This window comes from Emydura macquarii, unplaced genomic scaffold (assembly GCF_026122565.2).
Source record: "Emydura macquarii macquarii isolate MOO-44397 ecotype Brisbane River unplaced genomic scaffold, CSIRO-AGI_Emac_v2 contig_2890, whole genome shotgun sequence".
In the NCBI taxonomy this organism is placed as follows: domain Eukaryota; kingdom Metazoa; phylum Chordata; order Testudines; family Chelidae; genus Emydura; species Emydura macquarii.
Genome location: NW_027133027.1, coordinates 3,809,080 through 3,834,211, shown reverse-complemented (window position 1 = coordinate 3,834,211; position 25,132 = coordinate 3,809,080). Strand labels below are relative to the sequence as shown.

Below are 25,132 nucleotides of genomic sequence, written 5' to 3'. Positions count from 1 at the left end.
GCAGAACATAGGGGTTAGGTGTTCATGGTGACCTAGGCTTCACTATCGTGAGACCTGGGTATTGATAAATGTTACTAAGAGTGTACAGAAGGACCCACTCCTTATCTGATTGTAGTCAATGGAAGCACTATAGACTTCCATAGGAAAGGAATTGGCTTCATAGTTTGGTTTTTTTAATACTGCTTATTGTTGTAGCAATTTTCATCTTCAAAGCACTGTACAGTCATTAACTAATTAATCCATGCAACACACCTTAGATTGGTAATTCATAATATAATGAGTCACCATCCCCACTTTACTGTTGGGGAAACTGAGGCAGAAAAGTGAAGTGCCTTGCCTGAGGACTCACATCAGAGCCAGGATTAGACTATAGGACGACTTTGGCATCCAGGCCCATTATCTGTTAATCATGTTGCCTCACCTCTTGTTATGAAATATTTTGTTTTTGAAGACCTGTAGGGCAAATTGCTAGGAAAAGGAATGTACTTTGATCAACTTGCTTCCTTCATAATATACACCTCAACTGAAGGCACCTGCCTACTGATTGTGAAATCTGTACACAGCCTTGAAATGACTAAAAGGACCTCCAAAGACTTTGCATGCCCAGATAGCCATGGCTGCAAAATATTCCCATTGTCACCTGCAGCCAGCCAGAAGTTGTGACCCGTCCTGTAGGACACAAATCTAGCCTTGGTTACCCATGCATTTGTGACCTCCAGATTGCATTACTGCATTTCATATCTGGGAAGGAAGCCAAACAAAACTTTAAAAGTTTCAACTGATACAAAATGTAGCTCACAGTCACTACACTGGCTGCCCATTGAACAAAGAGTCCAATTCAAGGACCAGCTCTCTGTAAAAAGAATGGTATTTGTTCAAGTAAATAACTAGCGTGTGAGAACCAGGTAGGTGACAATTAAATGTGTAAAATAGAGTCCCAAGGCTCTCAGGTGATTAAAAAAGGAAGTGCAGTGACATTGCATTCCCAGTCTGAAGATGCACCTGTGTTACTTTGCTAAGACATGTGGAATTAAATCAACACACCTCCGGAAATAGGAATATGCAGTGAAACTCAAGTTAGGCCCGTCTTTAAATATTATTGCCGGGAGAAGGAAGAAGGAAGTAGACAGTGACAATAAAAGGCCTCATAAAATCATACTATATTCATTGCAAAGGCTATGTTGATACAATCTTTTGGTCGAGATTTAAATACCCATGCCAGGAACATGAGCATTCTTGTCCCCACAGCAGCCCGACGCATCTAAAGCCAGATTCATTCCTGCTACACAGTAATTCCTCTGAAATCAGCAGCAGCACACCAAAGACATGAATTGGTTCACATAGTATCTGCCATTACTAGATATAGCGGTAAAAGTCATATTCATGTGTGCAACGTGGCTGATTTACTGTTGCTATAACTTTCAACCTCGTGACTCGTGTGTGTTTAAAATCTCAATCAAAAGTTATATTCACACAGGCTTTTACAGTTCATTTCCTTGTTTTATTTTTAGATAGGAGGAAAAACAGATACATAAAGGAAAGACAGTGGGGAAAACACAAAAGTACCAATGTGCACATTCATATTTGAATATACAGTTATTAGGTTAATTTAACATTGTTATCCTTTTTTCATTTATTAATATTATTAATCATGTGTATTATCATAGTGCCTAAGAGCTGAATTCAGGAACCAAGAACCCATTGTGTTAGGTGCTGTACAAACACAGAACGATGGTCCCTACCGTTCAGAGAGCTTACAATCTAAGTATAAGAGAAGAGACAACAGATGAATGCAGACAGACCAACAGGGGAGTACAAGGAAATAATGAGACAAGTATTAGCATAATATGCAGTGGTTTCAGCACCCCAGCAGCCTAGCTGTTGTCAAGTTTTTGAAGGGTTGATGGCAAAAGAGAATTTTAAGGAGGGTTTTGAAGGTGGATAAAGAGATAGCTTTGTGGATGTTTATGAGACCTCCTTCCAAGCATGGGAGAAAGCACAGATATGCTTGTTTGAAAATGTAGCTCTATGTATTTATGAACTGTTATCTTCTATGCCTGTACTGGATTCAACGGTCAGTAGTTGTGCAGCTGAATGAGGCTCAGATTGTACATTCTAGCCAATTTCAAATTTTGTGCTTGTTTTGTGCATGTTCAAAAACAGAGGACCCATTGCTACCAGTAGCCGAGTGCCTCCTGAAAGGTGCTGGACTCCCATACCTCCATTGTCTCGTGGCCTGTCTGTACTGCTGCAGGGAGTTAGACTAGAAGCAGAAAGAGACAATTAAGCCAGAACACTTGACTTGGAGCTACCAACTAGAGGAATGAAGGCTGTAGGAGGGAGCTAGGGCATAAAGAAGGAACAGAATAATTGTTAATGTTAAAAAGATTATGTTAATGTTACTGTTGACAATTATTTTCCTTCCAAGATTAAAGTTTAATTTGTTTTCCTCCTCTTCGTATAGGCAGAAATGGTACGTGCTGCTTTCCAAGCACAGAGAGCCTTCCTATTGTTAGTGTCTCAATATCAAGAACCTCAAGAGGTAAGGAAATCTGTATAACATTTTGGGAGGCAACATACTAGAGTGTGTGTGTGCGCACATGTGTGTGTGTGTGCGCATGTATAAATGGCAGCACTCAAGTTCTCTTGCATTTGCTGCTTCGTATTTAGAGGGAATATATGATGGTGTGGTATCAATTCTCTACTGACATGGGTTTGGGATGGACACAGTACGAGTGGCAAAGCTAGAAGTGGGTTATGCGGCTCCTCTCAAATGAGTGCATGTTATCATTTATGCTGTTTGTCACATATATTACAGAAAATTTTAAAAATATTGTAGAAAGTTTTAAAAATTTTTTTACTCCAACTAGTTTTTGCAGCCCTCCGCCTATAAAGCAAAGTACCTTAGTAACGATAAGGCCCACTGCACAGGTATCAGGGTAAGCCATAAAATCCTCCAAATGCCCTAAAACAGCTTTTCCATACCTAAAAGTGTCACAATACTAAAGGGACCTTGGGATCTTCTGGGACTGGAAATGAGCACTGTGTACCTCATTGAGAAGCTGGAGATCTCCTGTTTCCCATGGAATAAAACTCCCGTTTTTAGCCCTGTAGGGACACTAGATAACAGAATGGAAAGTCACAGTATTTTTTATGTACAGAAACTTTATTATTGGCCCAGGGCTGACTTCTGCCCTGCCTGAGGCCCAGGTTAGAATAATTTTGGGAGGAAAATACCACATTTTATGAAAAGAAGAAGGAAACATTTCTCTGACAGGTCGATTATTTTTTAAAGGGGAGCTATTCGAATCCTTCACAATTTGAGCATGGAGCAACCATGTGGTTGCTAGGGAGCCTCTACTGCAGTTTTTGTAATACAGTAGGCTTTGACCTGTCCATCTCAAAAGATCCCAGTCTCTCCACGGGCCCTCCCTTAAGCCCTCCTTCATGGACATGCAGGGAATGAAGAGTCCCTGTGCACAGCCTGTTCATGGCCTGCAGTCTCGACATCCCTGTTTCAGTTCCTTGCTCAATAAACTGCATAATTCAGTAATCCCTCAGAGGGGCTCCTAGTCACTAGCATGAATTAGCAAGATTATTCCGTCACTGGCAATCCTGTAGATACTAATAAAAACAAATTAGAATCAGTACGTTTTAATGGCATGGGCGCTCTAGGAGGAAAATAGGGCCAAGCATTGACACATGCAAATTCTGGGCCAGACCTCTGATTGACACAGCCCAGAGCACGAAGGGATCAGGCTGTGCAGTGTGTCCCCATCTGGCCCTGCTCGCAGAGGATAGAAGTGGCTCATAATTCACCGAGGCCATGCAGGATCCCCATTGGGGCAGGGCCTCAAGCAATCATTTGTCCCTCTTGTAAGGCCAGCCCTGCACAAAGCCATACAAACTCGCAGGTAAATCAGCCCTTTACAATAGACAGATCCCAATTCATTGTTGCTATATCCCCATCTCACAGCAGTAAAAAGCTGATTATTTGGGATTGCTGTTGTTTGCCTCGTTAGATGTTTGGGTACCAGACTTATTTTCGCTGTGCTTTGCTAGTGAGAGTTGTGATGGCCTTTCCCCTCATTTAGCCATCACAACTTTCAGACAGACCAGAACGTTTTACCATCCTGAAGAGCCCTAAAGATGTAACCTGCCCCGGCCCTACATTAACTCTGTTTCACTTTTAAAGGCTTTTTATAGACGTCAGAGTCATACATCTTATACAAGTCAGCCTAACGCAGCCTGACAAGACATTCAGCTTGGGCATAAATCTTGGACTTCTATTTTTTTCTTACTTTGAGCTCTTGTGAGTAAGGGGACAGATATGCAACGGACTTGAGACTTATTTCCATGCAGCATAAAGGACATAGATAGAAACTATAGTCAGTGGGAGGTGCCATATAACAACCTGGGTAGATAAGCGTGATGCATACCAAGATACCTTGGGTTGTGAGGCACCTCGCTGCTACCTGCCCTTCACGTAAGGAAGCTCTGTCTCTGCCTGCCAGGGATCACCTCCATGAAACCCTCATACACAGGCAGCACATGTACTCCCATCTCAGCCCATGCAGGTTCCACTGTCCCCTCTGCAGGTTAGTGATAGGGACACTCTAACCCTCGAGCCCTCCAAGCATCTCCATGTGGTATCCAGGCACTGATCTGCCGAGCACTCAGAGAAACCCAAAATCCTCTGCTCCCAAAGGAACAGTACACCCCAGCTTACCCATTACACATTAGATCACAGCTCCATTTAACACAGAAATTGGGGCAACCAAAACTGCACACCAGTATCCAAGGTATGGATGTACCATGGACTTATATATTGGCATTATGTTGTTTTCTGTCTTCTCATCTGTCCCTTTCCTAATGGTTCCTAACATTCTGTTAGCCTTTTTGACTGCCGCTGCACACTGAGCAGGTGTTTTCAGAGAACTAGCCACAAATCAAGATCTCTTTCTTGGTTGGTAACAGCTCGTTTAGACCCCATCATTTTGTATGGGATTATGTTTTCCAATGTGCATTACTTTTCATTTATCAACCTTGAATGTCATCTGCCATTTTGTTGCCCAGTCACCCAGTTTTGTGAGATCCCTTTGTAACTCTTTGCAGCCAGCTCTGGACTTAACTATTTTGAGTAGTTTTGTATCATCTGCAAACTTTGCCACCTCACTGTTTACCCCTTTTTCCAGATCATTTATGAATACATCGAACAGCACTGCTGCCAGTACAGATCGTTGGGGGACCTTGCTATTTACCTCTCTCCATTGTGAAAACTGACCATTTATTCTTCCCCTTTGTTTCCTATCTTTTAACCAGTTACTGATCCCTGAGAGGACCTTCTCATGACTGTTTACTTTGCTTAAGAGCCTTTGCTAAGGACCTTGTCAAAAGTTTTCTGAAAGTCCAAGTACACTATATCCCCCGGATCACCCTTGTCTGCATGATTGTTGGCCCCCTCAAAGAATTCTAATAGATTGGTGAGGCATGATTTCCCTTTACAAAAGCCGTGTTGACTCTTCCCCCAACATATCATGTTCATCTATGTGTCTGATAAATCTGTTCTTTACTATAGTTTCAACCAGTTTGCCTACTACTGAGGTTAAGCTTATTGACCTGTAATTACCAGGATTGCCTGTGAAGTCTTCTTTAAAAAATTGGCATTACATTAGCTATCCGCCAGTCATGTGATACAGAGGCTGATTTAGGTGATAGGTTACATACCACAGTTATTAGTTCTGAAATTTCATATTTGAATTCCTTTGGAACTCTTGGGTGCATACCACTTGGTCCTGGTGACTTATTATGGTTTAATTTATCAATTTGTGCCAAAACCTCCTCTACTGACACTTCAATTTGGGACAGTTCCTCAGATTTGTCACATAAAAAGAATTGCTCAGGTGTGGGAATCTCCCTCACATCTTCTGCAGTGAAGACAAATGCAAAGAATTAATTTAGCTTCTTGGCAAAGACCTTGTCTTTCTTGAGTGTTCCTTAGCACCACGGATTGTTTGGCAGGCTTCCTGCTTCTGATGTACTTTAAAAAAATTTGTGCTGTTAGTTTGTGTGTATTTTGCTAGTTGCTTTTCAAATTCTTTTTTGGCCTGCCTGGTTATACTTTTACACTTGACTTGCCAGAATTTATGTTCCTTTCTATTTGACTTCCAGTTTTTAAAAGATGTCCTTCTGTCTCTAACTGTCTCTTTTACTCTCTTGTTTAGCCGTGTTTGGTCCTCTTACTTATTTGAGGCAGACATATAGTAAGATGTTTTTAAAAAAATTTCCTTCCAAGGCATTGCACTCTTGTGACTGTTCCTTTTAATTTCCATTTAAATAGCCTCCTCATTTTTGTGTAGTTCTCCTTTTTGAAGTTAAATGCTACTGTGGTGGGTTTATTTGGTATTTCCCTCCTGCAAGGATGTTCTATTTAATTACATTATGGTTATTATTCCCAAGTGGTTCAGCTATACAGTATTCACTTCTTGGACCAGATCCTGTGTGCCGCTTAGGGCGAAATCAAGAATTGTCTCTCCCCTTGTGGGTTCCAAGACTAACTGCTCCAAGGAGCAGTCATTAATTGTGTCCATTCATGACTAACTTTCATTGTTAGACATACAGTACACAATAAACAGCCAGGGAGATAACTGTCCCTTGACTGAACAGAACCTGTTTATCACCTTCTGGTGACCTGTCTTACATAGCTTAAGAACGCAGTTTTCAGTATATAGACACATAATTCCTTACATACTATTTGTACATACATTTTGCAGTGATTGTGATAAGCGTGTGAGACAGGATTTTGGCAGACACCTACATGACATTCTTTGGGAAATTATTATGCATATAACTGATTCAGGGGATCCTAGTAAAACTCAATGCAGTATAACAACCCCAAAAATTGTGAGTCAAGCCCACCCAAAAGTTCATGGTTGCCTTTAAACAATAATACATTTTGGAGATCTTTTTATTTGTCTTCTTGTTTATGAGCTTTTAGCATAATTGAGTCATATTTTCAGGCTTTTCTCAGCAACCATGAGAGCTAGAAACTTTCAATTAAAAAAAAGTAAACTGAGAGTCTCATGTAATCATTGCTTTGCAGAAACATGGGCTTTAAATCACCAAATACTGCAGAACTTGCAAAAAAATCACAAGAGTTGGCAACTTCTTTTTTGCACTTTGGCTGGCATGTTACAGTCTTTTGTACCTTGTTGAAACCTATACTAGGACTTGTAGAGTAAGACTGGAATGTTATAGCTATAGAGAGAGGTCCACATGGGGTTTAGGCGAGCACCACTAGAAAGTTAAAAATGTCCTAAGTATTGAAAAATCACTTTTGAGTGATCACTTTTGAGTGAGTCCAGTGCATTTGTTTTTAATATCAAAGGCATTAGACAGTATTACTGATATACACATTTATTTTGGTGTGCATCCACAAAAAGGATATTGCTGTTCATTCGGACTTTTTTTTCAGACCCAGTTCTTTGCGTAGCTTTACACTCAGCTATGTTGTAGGCCAGTGGTTCCCAACCTTTTTGGCTTGAGGGCTACAGATATCGTTTTTACAACCCTGAAGGGCCACCAGTCTTGGCCAGCAGTCCCCTTCCCCCCCACTGCAGCCAGACGGAAGGAGTTCAGCAAGGAGGCTGCCTTCTCACTGATCTCCCGTCTCCCTGGCTGCAGCAGGGAAACCACACACATCCTGTAGCCCTGTGCGCTCCATCTAGGTCCCTAGGCAATGGCTCCCTTCTGCAGCGAGGGGTATGGGAGATCAGTGCTCCCCTCCCTCTGACTCCAGCAGGCACCCCAGAGCCTATGGACCTAGGTGGAGCGCTTTGCCGTGGTCCCTGCTACAGAAAGGGGAGGGGAGCGCTGATCTCCCATCTCCTTGGCTGCAGCAAGGAGCCTGCACCAATCTTTTAGCCCCATGGAAACGCGCTCCACCCAGGTCCTTAGGCAGTCGCTCCCTTCTGCAGCCATTAGGAGGGGAGCCGCTGGCCACTTTGAAAGCCTCCGTGGGCCACTTTTGGCCCCCGGGCTGCAGGTTGGGAACCACTGCTGTAGGCAGACCTGAACACTGCTGACAGCTGCTTATTCTGTGCAAAATGTAGTTTGCATGGCAGAAGCTTGAATAGTGTTTTCCATTGCAGAGCATGCAGTTCCAGGCACCACTCTTGTCTTTTCACATCTGCATGTCAGCAGTAGAAAAAAAATCGTGTTACTAATTACACTCACATTAACAGGTTTGCAGATTGTTTTCTGCACCACATATGAAAACTGGTGAGCATAGAATAGCCCAAGAGAGGAAAGGAAGGAGAGGTCCCGTCCCTCCCCCACCATGACCATATCCATGTGATGTCATCTGGGTCTGCTTGTATTTATAGCCTAAAGCTACAAAGTCAGTGTGGAATCCAAACAGGAAAGCTAATCATTAGTGTATCAGAATGCACAGGGCAGAGAAAAGCAAATGAAGATAACAGCATATCTGTAAATGCAAGAGAAAAGCGAGTAATTCTGTCATTCAGCTGTCTAGACTGTTTGCTTTAGTAATGTAAAGCTGTGAATGAGCCAGTGAATTGCAATTATGGCATAGTAGCTTTGTAGATATTCAGAGACAGCCGTGTGGAGACTGAGAGGATTTATTGAGATCCTGTCATGTTGTGATGTCACACACAGTGCCCTTTTAAGAAAAAATTTAAAAAAAGAGGAAAAACCCTGAAAAAATAAATTAGCTCAGCTCCCTTTGCTTAAAGAAACTAATGAATTAGATAATGAACATTAAAAAGATGGCTGTTGTGATAATATTATAAGGGCCTTTGAGGGTTAACAGAGGAGAGCAAAGAAAAATACATAACGGATAGAAAAAAGCAGGGATTTTTTTCTCTTCTTTTATTCAAATGCTGTGGTCACTAATTAAATTTAGTTTATTAATATCTGTAGTCAGTGAGCTACTATCAAATGCTCTTCTAATAGTCAAACTCATTTAGTATGGTTTTGTTCAGATTTCCTTCTTATTATTAGCTTCTACATTTTTTCATCCCGGAGCTTGTTGTGGTGCATAGCCTTAATCATCTGTATATGTGAAAATAGCTGTTCCAGCTGGCATACCAATCCTGCATCAACTGCAATAAATTACTTAGCAGAGTGCATGTTCTGTTACTTTTTATGGTCATGTTCTATACTTGTGGGTGCAGTGGAAAAGATCACATGACAAAACTATCATTTGATATTAATGTTTGTGTCCCAACTAGTGGCTGCTAGATACAGACCAATTCTACAAAGATATGATTCTTATGTTCATCCGCTTATTGGAAGTAATTTTTGATGCTACATTTTAAAATGTTAAAAATGTAAACCTGTCTACCATAAATTATTTATATAGGGGAGTGGAAAGAGGTGAAGAGAGAGAAAAAGAGAGTTGTAAGTGGTGTATTCTATGAGAAATTATTTTAAAGGCATTTTAAGTACTTTTCTTTAAATGCGTTTTGAACTGTTCAAAAGATTAAGATAACAAAACATTGTGACAATTTTAATCTGAATTTCCTATTCTACATATTCTAATCCAAATCAATGCCACATATTCTACTCCAAATCTAATTCTGAATCAAATAGAATATTATTTTGTGGCATATTTATTGTAAATGTTATTTGTTTTCCTGAGTAACTATCTTTTTAACAACACCTTTTTTACTTGTGGTTTTCAAAAAATGCATTCTTGTTCCAGAATAAGTATCATTCAAAGTCATAGCAGTAAATATTCTATGAATGATAAAGTGGATGCCACTGCTTCTTCAGTAATTTTTTCTTTTCACTTCAAGAGTTTAAAATATTGCTTTATCAGTTTGATCTTCTATTTGAACCAGAGTTCCCACAGTGGGGATCATTAATTAAGTTTGCTCATGAATTATTGTCTGTAAGCAATATCACTTTTAGATCTGTGTCAAATGCATTGCTGCAGATAGTGCTGGACTGAGATGTTGCAGCCCAGTTTATCAAGAACCTCTCATATTAAGTTTATTCCTCAGATATGTTGTGAGACACAGGCGGCTTTTTTCATGATGTAATGATGCACATTTTGCCATTAACTCCATTCATTTAAAATTACACTACAGCACTTCTGAGGTAAAGTCCCTTACATTCAGAAATGTAGTGTCCATACAAATAAGTACAGCTAGAAATGTAAGAAACAGGTCATAAGAGATTATCACAACCAGATTCAGATGACAGATTCAATTTAGACTATATAAATGGTGCTAGAATATAATTCCTCACACACAGACAAAAAGTGCTGATTGAATTTAAATGGCTACCAGTGTCCAGCTGGTCTCATACTAACATTCTGAAGACAAAGGTTCCAGTTAAATACCTGCCTTTAATGTGCAGATACTGTAACCATTCAGAGGGGGGTTGGGAAGGGATCACCTAGGAAAAAAATAAATCACAATAAATTGTACTCAAATCCCCACAAAAAGCTAGTAAGTTAGAGTAGAATTGAAGGAGCAAATCCTGAGGTTTTAAATAGTCCTTTACTCAGGCATAATTTTCATTAAATTCAGTGGGAGTTTGCCTGTGCAGAGACCGAGTAAAAGTGTCAAAATTTAGTTTATAGAAATTAGAGGTGAATGTTTTCAGCCAGCTAGTTCCTGAAAGTGCAAGATTTTTCAGGGCATCATATTCTTAAATTTTTCTCCAGTCTATTTTGTCAAGATTGAAAAGAAGTTGAACACCATTCAGAAGAAGCTAGCATCTCTGAATGATCGAAAACATCAAATGGTACGAATTCAAGTCAGTTGAAGAAAACCATCTTCTAACTAAATAGGTCCCACTCTCTCGGACAGTCACCCAACTTTCTCTAAGGCAGTATGGTCATTTGCACCAATGGGTCTACACTGATCGCTCAATCAATCCAGAAAGATCGATCTGGCGGCAGTGAATTTGCCGCCATCAGTATAGACATGGCCTCAGCCTCAGAAGACCTAAAATACCATGGCTTGATGGTATCAATAGAAACCTGTTGTTCATAGGCATTTAATCCAGTAACCTGCCAGATTTGGCTGAGGACAGAACATCATGGAGGCACATAACTTGTTCAGTGGCTTCTACACTGTTCAAGCAACAGCATGAGAACTAGCCTCTTTTTAAATGACACCTGTGCTAGCCTGCCACCATGTCCCATGGGAGACTACTTCACACTCCAATAGGAGAAGTTTCCTGTTATTTATGTAAAATTTCTCTTTGCTGATTGTCATTCCATTACTGATTATTCCTGGATATACCACCCACAGACCACCTATTTTTTTCTAAATACATGCTGGCCATGATATCCCTCTCTCTTTCATTACTTCTCAGCCAAACTAAACATTTTGGGTCAAGATCTGCTATCATTTTACTCATTTGGTTGACTTCTAGTTCCAAAGGTGCAACCTTGCTGAAGTAGAATTTGGTCCAGTTTTTTTCTTCTTTCTTAAATCTTTTGAGACCTTCAGGGCACAATCTTGTAAAAGAGGGGCGCAGATAAGGGCCTAATGATGCAAGGTGCTGAGTACCTTCTGTTAGCACTCTCAACTCTCATTCATTTAAACCTGCGCCCCTTTTTTAATTGTCAGCATGTTTCTGCTATGAATAAGCCTAGAATTGTGCGATGCCTGTGAGCTCAGTAATGCCATATAGAGAGGGCCCACAGGCAGCGTACAGATCTCAACTCCTTCATGTGATATCTTCGTATATACAGCTCCAAAACTGCATGGGTTCTTCTTGGTCAGCATTCCAGTTGTCTGCTACCATCTTTAATTGTTTTGGGTTAAGTATAATTGTCTTCCAAATAGCTACCCGCCATTGGTTGTGTATTTCTCACTTTTTTCATTGCCCTTTCTCTACAGTCCTTCACCAGTTTTCAATCTCTGCAGCAGGGCGCATACTCAAACCCTGGAGCCATATAAGCTTACATTAAGCCATTTTGATGTAAGCATTCTTGTAAAATTTCCTAATCCACTAGGGACTATGTTCTTCATTTTTTTGCACACCGAAAACAGTTAGCTCACACCCTCCTACAGCTATTCTCTCTAATGAAATCTGCTTTAGCGTATTGCGAGAACATACAGAGTAGTTACATGGTATGCCCTGTGCCTCACAAACAGAACCCAGGATTACCTCCAGCAGCAAAAATTAGGAGCAAATCAAAAGTTTGATAACTGCTTTTGCCTGGGTAGCAGCCTGCAGTTAGGAGTGGAATCTTTTCATATTACCTTGGGCAGCAGAACGACTGGTTGGGCTTGCACAGTTTGTCTGACCATAGGAGTGCCTCTCTGTTGGACATGCAGTGCGCTGCCTGGGCAGAATTACAGCAAAGGGTAACGTAGTATGCTGTAGCTTGCAATTCTAATTATAAAAATTATCATACTGACTCCAGCCTCCCAGAATAACTATATTGGGCCTGATTCTCTCTCAGTGTAACTTGGCACAGCTCCACTTAAGTTTTCACCAGCCCCAGGTTTCTTTGCCGATTAGGAAGCTATTTATTTTTCATGTTCCTGTCCATTTGTTTTCCTAACATTTTATGCTTAAATATAAAAAACACAAATGATTAAAATATCAATTTATTAGTTCTGACATAACACCTATTGGTTATTGGTCTGGGGATTTGTTTGATTTTTAAGAGAAATTCTTCAATTGCCATTTAAGTCACTTCTGAATCACAGGCATCTGTCAATAGACAACTGACTTGGTAAGGCCAGGCATTTCCCCCCACTGTTTTGTCTCAAAGTGTTAAGGCCCTGATCCTGCACTATTAAAGTCAGTGGGAGCTTTGCCATTGACTTCTGTGAATGCGAGAACAAGCCCTAAATGCACTGTTGTGTTGGAGACTAATATCATATAAGAAAATCAGACGGGACAATTCACTCATGTATGGAGGGTATGCACCAGGCTCCCTGCATGGAAATATTGCTTTAGCCCTCCTTGAGGGAGGTGTGAGGGGATCGGTCACACAGGGTGATCCCTAAAGACGGAGCTCTATACCGATCTTTAATAAGCTGGTATGATGAGGGCCTATGGGCCACGAAGAGGGAAGTACTACTGAAGCTACAGCTGCACATATTCAGCTGCAAACCCACTTGCTCCCCAGTGCATAAGGGGAGAGGATGCTATTCTGGCCCATAGGCTGAAGTAGCAGATGCAGAGGGGCTGCAATTCTGTCCCCCTCAAGCCCCACACAAGAAAAAGACCCTTTGTGCAATCATCTCACCCCATGGAGGAGGAGAGTGTGCAAAAGGAACAGTCTGGCAGCTGCCTTTGAAAGCTGGATACATTTTTGCTAGAAAATAAATAAATAGAAAATTGTAACCAAGGGATCTAGATTTTTCTCAAGCAACAAGCCCTGGCGATTCAAGGTTGTTTAACAGCTTGTTTTGGTTTTATTTAGATTCAGCTCTGCAAATCATTCCTTGGCCTAACATGAGTACTACCTCAGTTGAGTTCAGATTGCTAATAAAATAGAATAATTATTCTGTCACACTGCTGACATTCTTGAAAGTTAAAAACAAAACAACCTTTCATGCTTTCCTCATACATAATAAAAGAAGGGCCCAAGTCCAATTTAAAAAAGTCCTCTTTACAGATTGCCTTTAAAAGAAACTCAAAAATTTTGAAAGTATGGAAAAGCAAACTGCATTGACTCTGCAATTATATTTATGCCAGAAACTCTTAGATGATTTTAATCCATCCGTAACAGAATTCCATCTCATCAGTGATAACAGAAACTACAATACCTTATTCTTAAATACACAGTGATATCCCTAACTCTTGCCTACCTTATGGCCATATACAATTCGCAAGTAAAAGATATACTGTACTGCTTGGTGGAGGTTCTGTGAATCTTGGAATCTGAGATGGGAAGGATCTACGGTAACCAAATAACAAATGTGAAAAATCAGGGCACTTTTTTGGGAGGGGTTGGGATGGGGGCATAGTTGCCCATATAAAACAAAGTTCTTAATATTGGTACATCTGCTCACCCTAGAAGGATCCCAGGTACTTGGGCTGTTTGCAAAGATAATTATATTCTTGATGCACATAATCAACTCCATGCTTCAAATTCACACGTAAAAAAATAGATGTGTCATGTAAATACATGAGAAAAAATAGCAGAACTATTGAATGGGGACAGCATGAAATTCGGGGCTTGTCCTCCCTGCATAGTTAGCTTGAAGTGTAACTTGAGTTTTCTTCCTAACACGACTCCTGTCCACATATAAAAATCTCTAGCTTGCGTTAAGTGATACTTTGAACTCAAACTAGCTGGCCCATGGTGGGCAGAGGGAGTTGGTTGAATCTCGAGTGTTGCTGACTCTAATAATGCTGTGGGGATGCAGCATCTCAGGTTACAACTCACCAGCCGCTAGTCCAGTCAGTCTGTAGCTCCAGTGTTGTTTCGCAGTGCGATCACTCTATGCTCTTACTCGAGATAGAGTAACTGGAACGCAAGCTAACTGTTACAGTGCAGACAAGCTTGGAGAGAACTCAGGGTACGTCTACACAGCAGCTGGAAGCTGCTTCCCAGCACAGGTAGTCAGACCCATGCTAGCTATGCTGGACCTGGTGTACTAAAAATAACAGTATCCCTATGACAGCATGGGAAGGGACTCGGACTAGCCGCCTAAATACAATCACGCCCAACCCCCCGGGTATGTAGTTGGGTGGCTAACCTGAGCCGCTGCCTGTGCTATCCCGCCTATGCTGTTATTTTTAATGTGCTAGCTCACGCAGAACTAGTGGCGTGTCTATCGATCCATGCAGAGGAGCACTCTTTCAGTCGCTGGGTAGACACACCCTAATATTGTCAGCCCCAAGCATTTAAAAAAAATTAGTTAAGCCCCCAAAACGCTATGAGATTGGCTTAAAAATCACGAGACTTAAAAAGAAGCCAACATGTATTATTTTTTATTTGCCTTGTGGGTTGTGAGCATTTAGGTTTCACGTTTTTGAGCTTTGGTCCACAAACTATTGGGGGGGAGGGGGAGGGACGACGGACGGACTAGAAACTTACTTTAATTTTTAAATTAAAGCTGAAATTTTCAAATATTCACCTAGATTCATAGGCTGGAGCTTTACAAAACCACCAAATATTGAGAGACTTGTGCTAAAGTCACGAGAGTGGGCAACATGGTCTCAAGACTCCAGTTGAACTAACTCACTTATGTAGGCCCCACTCCTGCAAGCCAAAGCCACTATGGGACTTCTTACATGAATAAAGTTAAATGTTTCCAGGAGCAGTGCTCTGTTCAGCAAGGTCTTCTGAAATAAGCAGTGACTCATGGATGTGCAGTGCAATTTTGTAGGACTGGGCGGAGTATGTTAAAATAAATCGCTGAAGCAGGTGCCCAAACCCAGCTGTTTTACATTCAGTGACTTCTTTGGAGTGTTTTCAGTTCAACTAGCCAATTCAGTAGCTGTATCACTCTGATTTAGTTTTATAATGCAGAATTACATGGAATGGATTGGTTTGGTTTAGGTTAGATTTAAAATAACTGTAAGAGATTCTTGTCTGGCATTACTAATTATTATGAAGGCCAAAGGGTAAGAGAGAAGCTAAGAATTATAGTTTATATTTTTCTGTTGTACTATTCTGCATTTTTTAAACATTTCAGCAAAATGATGTTATAATAGGAATGTATCTAGTGTTTATACCAAGATACCCTTGAACAACTGTACCGTCTTGCATGACAAGAAATTTCATGTAGCACATGCCAAAGACATGTGGAAGAGTTTTCCAACCAAACTGCTCAGATTCATCTCTTTGAATTGATTTTTTGTTACAGATACAGTATAGAGATTCACTTTATTACAACAAATATTAAAACAGCTGGTAGCTAATACAGAAACAATTCTTTTAGAATCCTTAGCACAGCCAGACCCATGTTGCTCCCATTGTAGAGGTGAAGAAAGAGCTATTACCACCAGAAGTAGCAGACTCTTTTATTAATCAATTAATTCCGCCTCGCCATATAGTTAAATGCAGAAGAAGTTTGGATTCTTAGGGCCAGATTGTGACAGCCCCTTGCCCTGGTGCCTGGGTAACAAGAAGCTTCCTTTACACCTGCACGCGAGCTCAGCCCAGGCCATGTGCACCCAGGAGAGAGGACAGGCTGCATCATTCCTTAGGATCAATACAAAGGTGATGGAACAGGGCGGAGGATCTAGCTGCTCTGTTTCCATAGCCCCTATGCAGCCAGTAACTCATTACTTTGTAGACTGCTCTGAGACATCTTGAGGATGAATACAGCTGCTGTATGAATCCAAATTCTGCTCCTTTCAGTTTCTCTAGCACTTAATAGTTCACCCTTAAAAGCCTTGCAATGGGCTTAAATAACTTTGTAATCTATTTTTTCCATTTTTTTATAGATATTTAATATGTGGTGCAGTAAAAGAAAATCTCTCTCTCCCTACATTCAAAGCAACAAAAACACTCCAAACATACGTAAAATGAATGGACATGATCTTGTTTACTGAAGTTAGGAGCTTTTTTGTTGACCTTAGTGAAAGCAGGATTGGGTGCCCTATCCCCAGTAATAATAATAATGCTTACTTCTGACTTAGGGCTCTTTATCCTTGACTCTCAAAGCATATTAAAAATGAAGGTAATTATCTTTAGCCCCCTTTTACATATGGCGAACTGAGGCACAGAGAAGTGAAGTGATTTTCCCAAAGTCACATAGTAAGTCAGTGGCAGAACTTGGAAGAGAACTGAGGCTTCCTGACTGCCAGTCCTGTGCCCTATCCCCATGACCATTCAGCCTCCCTGTGCTGGCTAGATATGCAAGTCATTTTTGGAGCTACATATTTTACGCCTGACGTTCTCTTTGACTAGATCTGGGCCATGAAGGTTCACGATGAGCTACAGACTGTAAACATTCCTTAGACCCTATGAGCAAATGGGCACAATACTAAAGTAAGCCAAATATTTTTTTTTAATTTCATTTTTGTTAACCATTGCTCCTGTACTCAGATTCCTGAGCATTGTATGAAAAAACAACAATTGTAAACAAATAAACAAGAACTTTCCCAAACTTGATGATATTATGGTCATAAAATAAATTTTTAAGAGATTTCAGGGTCTTTTCATACTTACTGACTTGCACTTGTGAGCTAGAAATAAACAAGAATCCTTTCTGATCCAGTTAATATTGTAAATATCATTTTCCCCTTGTTGCAGGCAGGCCAGATATCACTAACTTTTCAGATGCACTTGTCTTTCTCAATGACACAATAATACTAAAATATTATGGCATTTTAGATTGTTCGAGACTGGTTCCTTTAAAATTGTTGAACCTCCAATTTTCCCCCTGTTGCTGGGAAAGCCTTTTGACCGTGTGTTGACTTAAAATAAATGTGTCAAGTTTACTGTAAGTATGGGGATTATTTTAAGAAGTTTAGGTCACATGGAATGGCTTGCAATTCATATTAAAGGGGAGGGAAATAAACAAGCAAAGTTTACTGCTGTGTGTTATTTTTTTACAGTCATCAGACCCTGTGTGTGATACTTCTTGTTGCCCAGTCAGAAGTCATGAGACATTTTAATGGCAATGGAGGAAGAAAGTCAACCTCTAAAGATTTTCCTCAGCTGATCTGGGGAACATTTGAACTTCTCTATGTTACAACACTCTCCCAACATGGAAAAGGAAAACATGTAGCCCTCAAAGGCCATTTAGGATGTTTCACCTTTTCCACTAATCCCACTTTTGGATACATCTTGCACAAATTAAGTCACTTACAATCACTCTCTCTTTGCTGACTGGAAAGTGTTTCTGATCATTAATCTCTCTGTTACACTATCTACCCCTTTTAGGAATTGTATAGCATCCATCTCTGCAGTATCTAAGCACTCTGATATTCCAGTTCCTTACTATAGAATGGACCTGCACCTTGGCTGGGCAGGTAATTGTACAATAATGGTAATTTTATTATGTGACATAATAGTGCCAGTCCTCAAAGTATTCTGAAAAATGAATTTTCTCCAGTGGGCAGTTAAGTCAGTCAAACAGTTACACTATTAGAAAAAGTGAAAAGAAATACCTGGCTCAGACAGCTTTATCAGTAAATACTAGTGGCCAGCTTCTCCCTCAGTTATACTTGAGGAGAGAGCATGAGGACTAAGGAATGGTGCTCTCTTAAGTGGGTCACATGTGAGTGTATGGCATGGCTTAGGTGACTACTTTTCAAAAAACAAACAAACATATTTTTGGGTTGCAAGACAGTTTATACTACAGACAAGAATACAGTTGTTGTTGCTGCTGAGTGAGAATCTGTCAGCAACTTAAAGTGTATATTACTGAATGTGGGAGATTTTCCAGCAACTTAGTGTTCTGAATGAATGTATCTGATACACTGGACAAGTGTGATTGATATTCACATTGAATAAAAGAGTAGCTTTGATGGTGTCTACGCTCATCTAGTTTTTCTCTTCATTCCAAACACTGTTCATCGCACTGAATACTCATTCTATTGGAATGTTTGTTCCTGGTAAACACAGAGCAATTCAACTTGCTATAGCAATAGATCAGAACAAATATTTTGTATTTCTAAAAAAACAAAATCAGACACAAAATACATTTTGATTGATAAAATGAAAACCCAGGGCATTTCAAGTGTCCTAAAGAAGGAATATCATATGAAAAACTGTAACTGTCACAGTAATTCCAAGATATATAGTCATTTTAGGAGTGGGGTCCTGTGACCCAAGAACCTCTTAATGCCAGCTGGCAAGAGGATTACAGGGATATTCTGATTCTGGTATGTACATTTTGGTTCACCAAAGAATGTCATGTGAGGTCTCAAGTTAAAGCCAGTGTCACCCAGGTCAATTACTATCATTGTGAAATGTATAAAGTTATGTATGTATACTGAAAATACGTTTTTAAACTCTCTCAAAATATTCATCACCAGCAGAGGTGAAAAACAGGTTTTCCTCCAACAGGAGGTAAAAATGTGTCTCTCTCTGTGAGGATGTAAATTAAGCATTGTAAACTAACACAGTGGATGCCCATTTACTTATGATGTTAAATATTAATGAAGAGATGTGAAGCAAAGTGGGAAGGGGGGGACACAGGAAAAAAAAACAAGCTCTGGGAGTTTATCCTGTCTGTAAGTAAACACTATGAACTTTGGGAGTATATCTAGAAGGCAAAGAAGACACCCCTTCATCTTGCACCTAGGAAGTAAACAGACAGTGTGTTTATATTCATGAAAATGGGATCTCAGACAGCGTTAGTGGAAAACGCTGAAAAGGACTTTGGGTGAGAAACTTCTTTAGACAGGATATTAACCTGTTAGTTAAGTTTAGTCTCTAGAAAGTATGTTATGAGTTTGTTTCAGATGTAACCATTTGTTTCCAGTATCCTTACTATCTCCTGAATCTCTAGTATTTCATAATAAACTTATTCTTGTTTTGATTATAAATATATCTCAGGGCTGTGGTGTTAAGCAAAGTGCTGGTCCTGAGCTGACTCTCACAAGCTGGTGTGTGCCTTATGTGGATGTTTGTTTTCTACTTAAGAGTGTTCTCTGTGTGTATAACTCTTCCTCTGGAAACAGCAGGCCTGGTATTTCTGGGAGTGTTCAGTGAATAAGGGGGTGGATACTACAGGGAATGCTCAGAAAGGGCTCGGCTGTTGGTGTGTGCCAGCCTTCACAGAGGGAGTGAGGCTTGGGAGGCAGGGCTTGTGCTTCCAGAGGCCATTGGTTTCAGGGAGCTAAGCCACAGCAGACACAGACAAGATTCCTCCACACTAAGGGCAGGTAGTGGTGAGGTGCTTCACCAACCCTGCCTTCACAATCACAGGTCTCAAGAATTACAGGTCCCTGTTTAACTATATAGGTTGCACATACCTCAGACACTGCCAGTGCCGATTGTAATTTATATTGCAATACACCTCAGTATTTAATGGGTAGGTCTTTTGCTGCTGTAAGTGGAGCAGGCCAAATGAAGTAGTGTGGTGAGCTTCCAAGTTATACAAGACCCTGACTTTTATTCCCCCCTAAATCAATGGCACTAGCCAGTACTGAGCCCAGAGTGTTTCTGGTCTGCCAGTGGTAACAATAGTTTTGTGTTTTACTGCAGAGCGAAATGGCTATGCTGCTCAAACCAATATCGGACAAGATCCAGGAAATTCAGACCTTCAGAGAGAGAAACCGAGGAAGTAAAATGTTCAACCACCTCTCCGCTGTCAGTGAAAGCATTCCTGCACTTGGGTGGATAACAGTGGTGAGCTACACACAGACTAGTGCCTTTCTAAACACACTTCTTAATGGTACTCCATAAACAAATAATAAATCAGAGCAGTCCAGAATATTATTTAACTCTGCAATTCCATCTCCTTATCTCAGCACTCAGTCTAGAATACTGGTGGAGGGTTTTGACTAATGTTTTACATCTTCTCTTCTTTTATTTTTTCTTGCTATACTTGGGTGATGGTGCTGTTCTCTTAGTCTCCTAAACCAGGCCCTTATGTCAAGGAGATGAATGATGCTGCTACCTTTTATACTAACAGGGTGTTAAAGGACTACAAAAACAGGTATGTTGCCTGGTGTTAATATCCACATTTCCTCTATTGTTAGCTTAGAAGTAGCTTTACTGAGGTGCTAAAGAGTTTTGTGTTATTTACAAACCCATCCCAAAAAACGTTCTGAAAATTAAAAAATATTCAACACTATTTGATTACTACTACTGTGTATTCAGGGTTTGTGTCTCCTGCATCTCACACACGCATGCACGCACGCACGCACAGCCAGCTGCAGCACTAGTCTGTCCGACTGCTTCAGAGATTGAGTTCCCTGACTGCTCATCTTGTTTTTCTGCTTAAAAGTTTGCCCTTTGGCTCAATCACCTGGAGTCCAGCTCCATGCAGTTCAGACTTTACTGCCCCCTGATGCTGTGGTTCCAAAGAGGCTCTCTTTGCATCAGTGCATGGGGATCTTAAGGGTCTGGGCACAGGGAGGCAGCAGACATGGTGCAGTGCAACTGGTGTTCTGTGGCCACGGGGGGAGGGGGGTGTTGACTCCTTCTCTGAGCCCCTTTGGAGAACCCTCGCACAAATCTGATGCATTTGTACTTGGCAGAGGGGTCAGTTTTTGGTCTTTAGTACCCTATTGTTATTAAAATACAATATCTGCAAATTAGGGGTTTCGTAGCAATCATCTTACATGACAAATTAGGCTGATTCAAAACCCATTTTTGTCTTTTTCTTGAACATATCTGATTCAAGCCCTTTTGTCAGGTCAGTTGATCTCTGGATGAAAATGTGTATTAGCAGAGGGAAAACAGTCCACACGTAATTTAATCTTTTTCCCCAAGTAAAATCAGTCTGCAGATCTGAATTTTTGAGAAGGCTCTTTTAATTATAGATATGGATTGCCTGCTGAAGCCCAAAATTAGCTACTCTGGGTAATTCTTTCCTCCATTTTAGAATGTACTTTTTCAAGAGGCATAAGCATCAGTAGGGGAAAAAGTGTGTCTTTTAAAAATGGGTAAACAATAGGCATGATTTTTAGGAGTAGTGGGAGGTGTGGTGTTTGTTTAGTATTTCACAGCAAGGTCTGAGTATTGGAGCTCAGAAAGTCACATTAAAAAAAACCAAGCAAAACAGGATTTTAGGGGTGGAGATTTTCCTCTGAGGCTTCGTTTACTTTAAGACCTGATCCCAGTGCCCACAGAATCAATGGGAGTCTTTCCATTGATTTCAGCAGGCTGTGGATCAGGTTTTTAGTGATCACTGCAATTATCTTTAACTGGATTTTCACCATTAAGGGCTCAATCCTACGAACAGTTACTCCCATGCATATTCTTACTTCCACTCATTGTCTCACTGCAGTCAATGGTAGCCATCAGGTGCTTGGAATTTTGGAAAATTAGGCCACTTATTTAGGTGCCTAAATAGTAATTTGAGAACCTAATTTTATGCTCTTATTTTTGAACATCTTGGCTTATAACTGAGTCTGTCAGACATAATATGACACCATATTATCTAGCCTAAAGATATACGTAATCTTTGTTTCTTGACCAGCCTTCATTTATTACAAATCCTCCTTTTCTTTTGAGATTAAACTCTTAAACAGATGGAAAATCTTATAAGGTGCTGGTTAAAATGTTCCAAAGGAAGAGAGTTACAGAGCACATGCTGGTTTGAGAGGTGTAAAGGAGAGTGACAGCTACATTTGAACTCAGAAGCAAGGACATTTTATAGAATTTGCTGATCTTTAATTTTCTAAAAATCAAAACATTGAGGGGAGCCAGGTGTGGATTCGTGCCATAGAGCCCCATCTAGCTGTATTACTGCCCTAGTTTACTTTGAGCCCGGGCAGGAAGCTTCAATGTTGTAGCCCTCTGGTTTCTTTCTCTCCTCTGCAATCTCAGCTTGTCAGTCTGCTGGGCCTCACCATTTGCTGTGCTGCCTGCCTATCTCCATTCCTCCGTCCATTCATGCATCCGGGCAGAGTTCTTCTGGGCGGTGTCCGCTGGTTCCCTTGATACCTTCCAGGAGCAGTGGGTGCTGTCCGGGGTTCTCTGCTCAGTGTCCCCTTCCAGTTCCTTCCGTTTAACCCTTTGACCCTCACGCCCCTTCCTGTTTTTTCATATTTTGTCCCACGAAATCAGTTGAGTCCTGGGTCTGGTGGCTCCTCCCCTTAGGCTGGGGGAGGGGCCTTTAGTTGTGGGCGGGCTTGTGCCTGCCCACTCCACCTGGCACTCAAATAGTAGCAGTCTTCTAACTTAATTGTCCGTGGCCAATTACAGATGCAGTATTTAGTCCACTTTAAAGACAGAATAACAAGTGTCTGTATTTAAACACAATAAATCCTATATAGAAATATTTCCTTTTTTTTTTTTTTTCCTCTTAGTGACTTACGTCATGTTGATTGGGTGAAATCATACTTGAACATCTGGACTGAGCTTCAAGCTTACATCAAAGAGCATCACACCACAGGCCTCACCTGGAGTAAAACTGTGAGTGCTCCTTCCCTTTCACTGCCAGAACAGTTCAACACCACTGATTCTGCTGTTACCTGATTCTGGCATTACTGCAGTGAGCCCAAACATTATCTTTGGGAGAAGAAAGGATAAAAAAGAAGGCATGTCTGTTTTAAAAATTTTTTAAATATTTTAAGCAAGGGGTAAGACAAATGTGACACAGCAAGAAGATACAAAACAAATGCTGACACTCAGTGCAAAGCAGTGAATGTTGTAGTAAGGTAGCTTTTTAGTCTCTTGTATGAAAAATCTTAAGTGGGTTGGGTGCATTGATAAAATAAATATGGAAAACTGGGTGGGCGGAGGTGGACACCGTAATCAAAGGACTTTTCTTTCTTTACTCTGCATTTGTGGTAGTGCCATCTCGGCTGTCATCTTCTCTCTCATTTATGCCACTTCCCTTTCACTTTGCCACAGCATGAACATCAAGACTGGCAGGACCCAGGGAGATGAAGCCTCCCTAGAAATTTTATATCCTACAGAAATCAGAGACAAAATAATTTCAACTATGAAGAGGTTCCCTCCCCACACTAATATATTGGTCACATGTGTAGCGGTGATAGCCATGTGATAAAATGCATCTCTCTCTAACCTTGGAGGCCTGCCTCCTAACCACTAAGCCACCTCTTTAGGGACTTATTCTAATATTATAAAAACCCATAATTGCCAGATTACTACAGCCTAATAGTAGAAATCAGGATAAAGGTCCTGATGCAACTCTCATTGTAGTCAATGGGAATCTTTCCATTGACTTTACTGGGAGTTAAGTTGGCCCAGAGAAAGAAACATGTATTAGCATGACAAGGATCGCCCTTGATATGTCTCTTTAGACATGCACATGCCTGGCACTCAGGAGGCTTAAAGCTTACTTCTGTTCAGTGAAAATAACTGAGCCCAGTACATAACATTACTTGTGCCCAGGGATAGCCTTTGCTCAGATTTGCACTGGACTACAACTTTACATTCTTCCCTGTGCACCATGCAAGACCTTGAACTTGCACTTGCTATGCTTCAAACAAAGGAGAAACTAGTATTTGCTGAAATGCGTGTACTTTTTGGTCTGAACCAAAGTAGAATATTAAACCTTTTGGAGGTGTCTGCAAAATTAGCTGCTTCTTTGTGGGTTTCTTTCTTTAGCAAAGGTTTAAAATATTAAACTTAACTTTCTTTCTCTGTTTAGTATAAAATTACACCCTTGCTGCATCCTTTTCTATTTTAATCCTGTCAGTGGGTGTGAGAAAAAATTACCCATTTTGAAATGATTATAAGACAGGGCTAAGGAACTCTATTACCCTGTTAGCAGAATGAGCCTTGGAATAAGGGCCAATTTTGTATCTGCTAATATATAAAAGAAATACTCTTATTTTACATAATGGAACTTTATAGGTATGGAACTAATATTAAAAGACAAAGCTATCTCACTGGCATTTTGTCAAACAGGAGTCATTTTTAGCTATGTGGGCACCTGCAATCTTTCCCAGAATAGTAGCTATTGCACGATACATCTGACTGGGTTGTAAGACAGCACTTTAGCTTCCTACCCAGGGTCTTTGTTTCTACTGGTTTAAATTGTTAATCAGAGAGCTATACATAAACAGACTGAGACCCGCTATTTGTTCATACCAAATATAACTTCTCCATAGACAGTACTCAGTCCATCATAGTTGGTTATAGACAATTTACTGCATCTGTAGTATTATCAGTTTCACTCACTTAAAGTATGTCCTCATATCTGAAGTGGGTTATCCTGAAAGTATGGTTCAGTTAAAGCTCAGATGATCTGACACTCATAAAAGCTAAATTCTAAACATGTTTCTTATTGATGTGTTATGTAATTCTTTTGAGATACCATCAAGTGAACCTTACGAAGTCAGAAGTTTAATAAATTAGCATGCATCTTTGCGCTCAGATATTTTTCTGCCACACACCTGCAACAAATCTATGAGTTATTAAAATGGTAACATGATTTAAGAAAAACACTTTTTAAAGTCAGAATTAAACAGTCATATATCAATATTTTTGCATAGTTTTCAGTGAACCCCTGAACGTACACTTAGGCTTTCAAAAGTGATATATCTGAAAGTTTTGGCCAGGCATAAAGTGACTGTATCATAA

The 25,132-nt window shown here is 40.4% G+C and overlaps 1 protein-coding gene and 1 long non-coding RNA gene across 3 annotated transcripts in view; one reads left to right on the top strand and one right to left on the bottom strand.

The window, feature by feature from the left end:
- The window catches only part of CAP2 (cyclase associated actin cytoskeleton regulatory protein 2), an 81,296-nt gene that overhangs the window by 33,290 nt on the left and 22,874 nt on the right, over nt 1-25,132 (top strand). Inside the window, exons 4-7 of one of the 2 annotated variants that reach the window (XM_067568351.1) lie at nt 2,465-2,542; nt 20,114-20,257; nt 20,482-20,567; nt 22,888-22,993. In XM_067568351.1, the coding sequence (XP_067424452.1) occupies nt 2,465-2,542; nt 20,114-20,257; nt 20,482-20,567; nt 22,888-22,993 (414 nt within the window). The remainder of the gene's footprint in view (nt 1-2,464; nt 2,543-20,113; nt 20,258-20,481; nt 20,568-22,887; nt 22,994-25,132) is intronic. The other variant, XM_067568352.1, reaches the window with a different exon arrangement.
- The window catches only part of LOC137166578 (uncharacterized), a 29,174-nt gene continuing 27,167 nt past the window's right edge, over nt 23,126-25,132 (bottom strand). Inside the window, exon 2 of the long non-coding RNA XR_010923736.1 lies at nt 23,126-23,493. This is a non-coding gene — a long non-coding RNA (uncharacterized lncRNA). The remainder of the gene's footprint in view (nt 23,494-25,132) is intronic.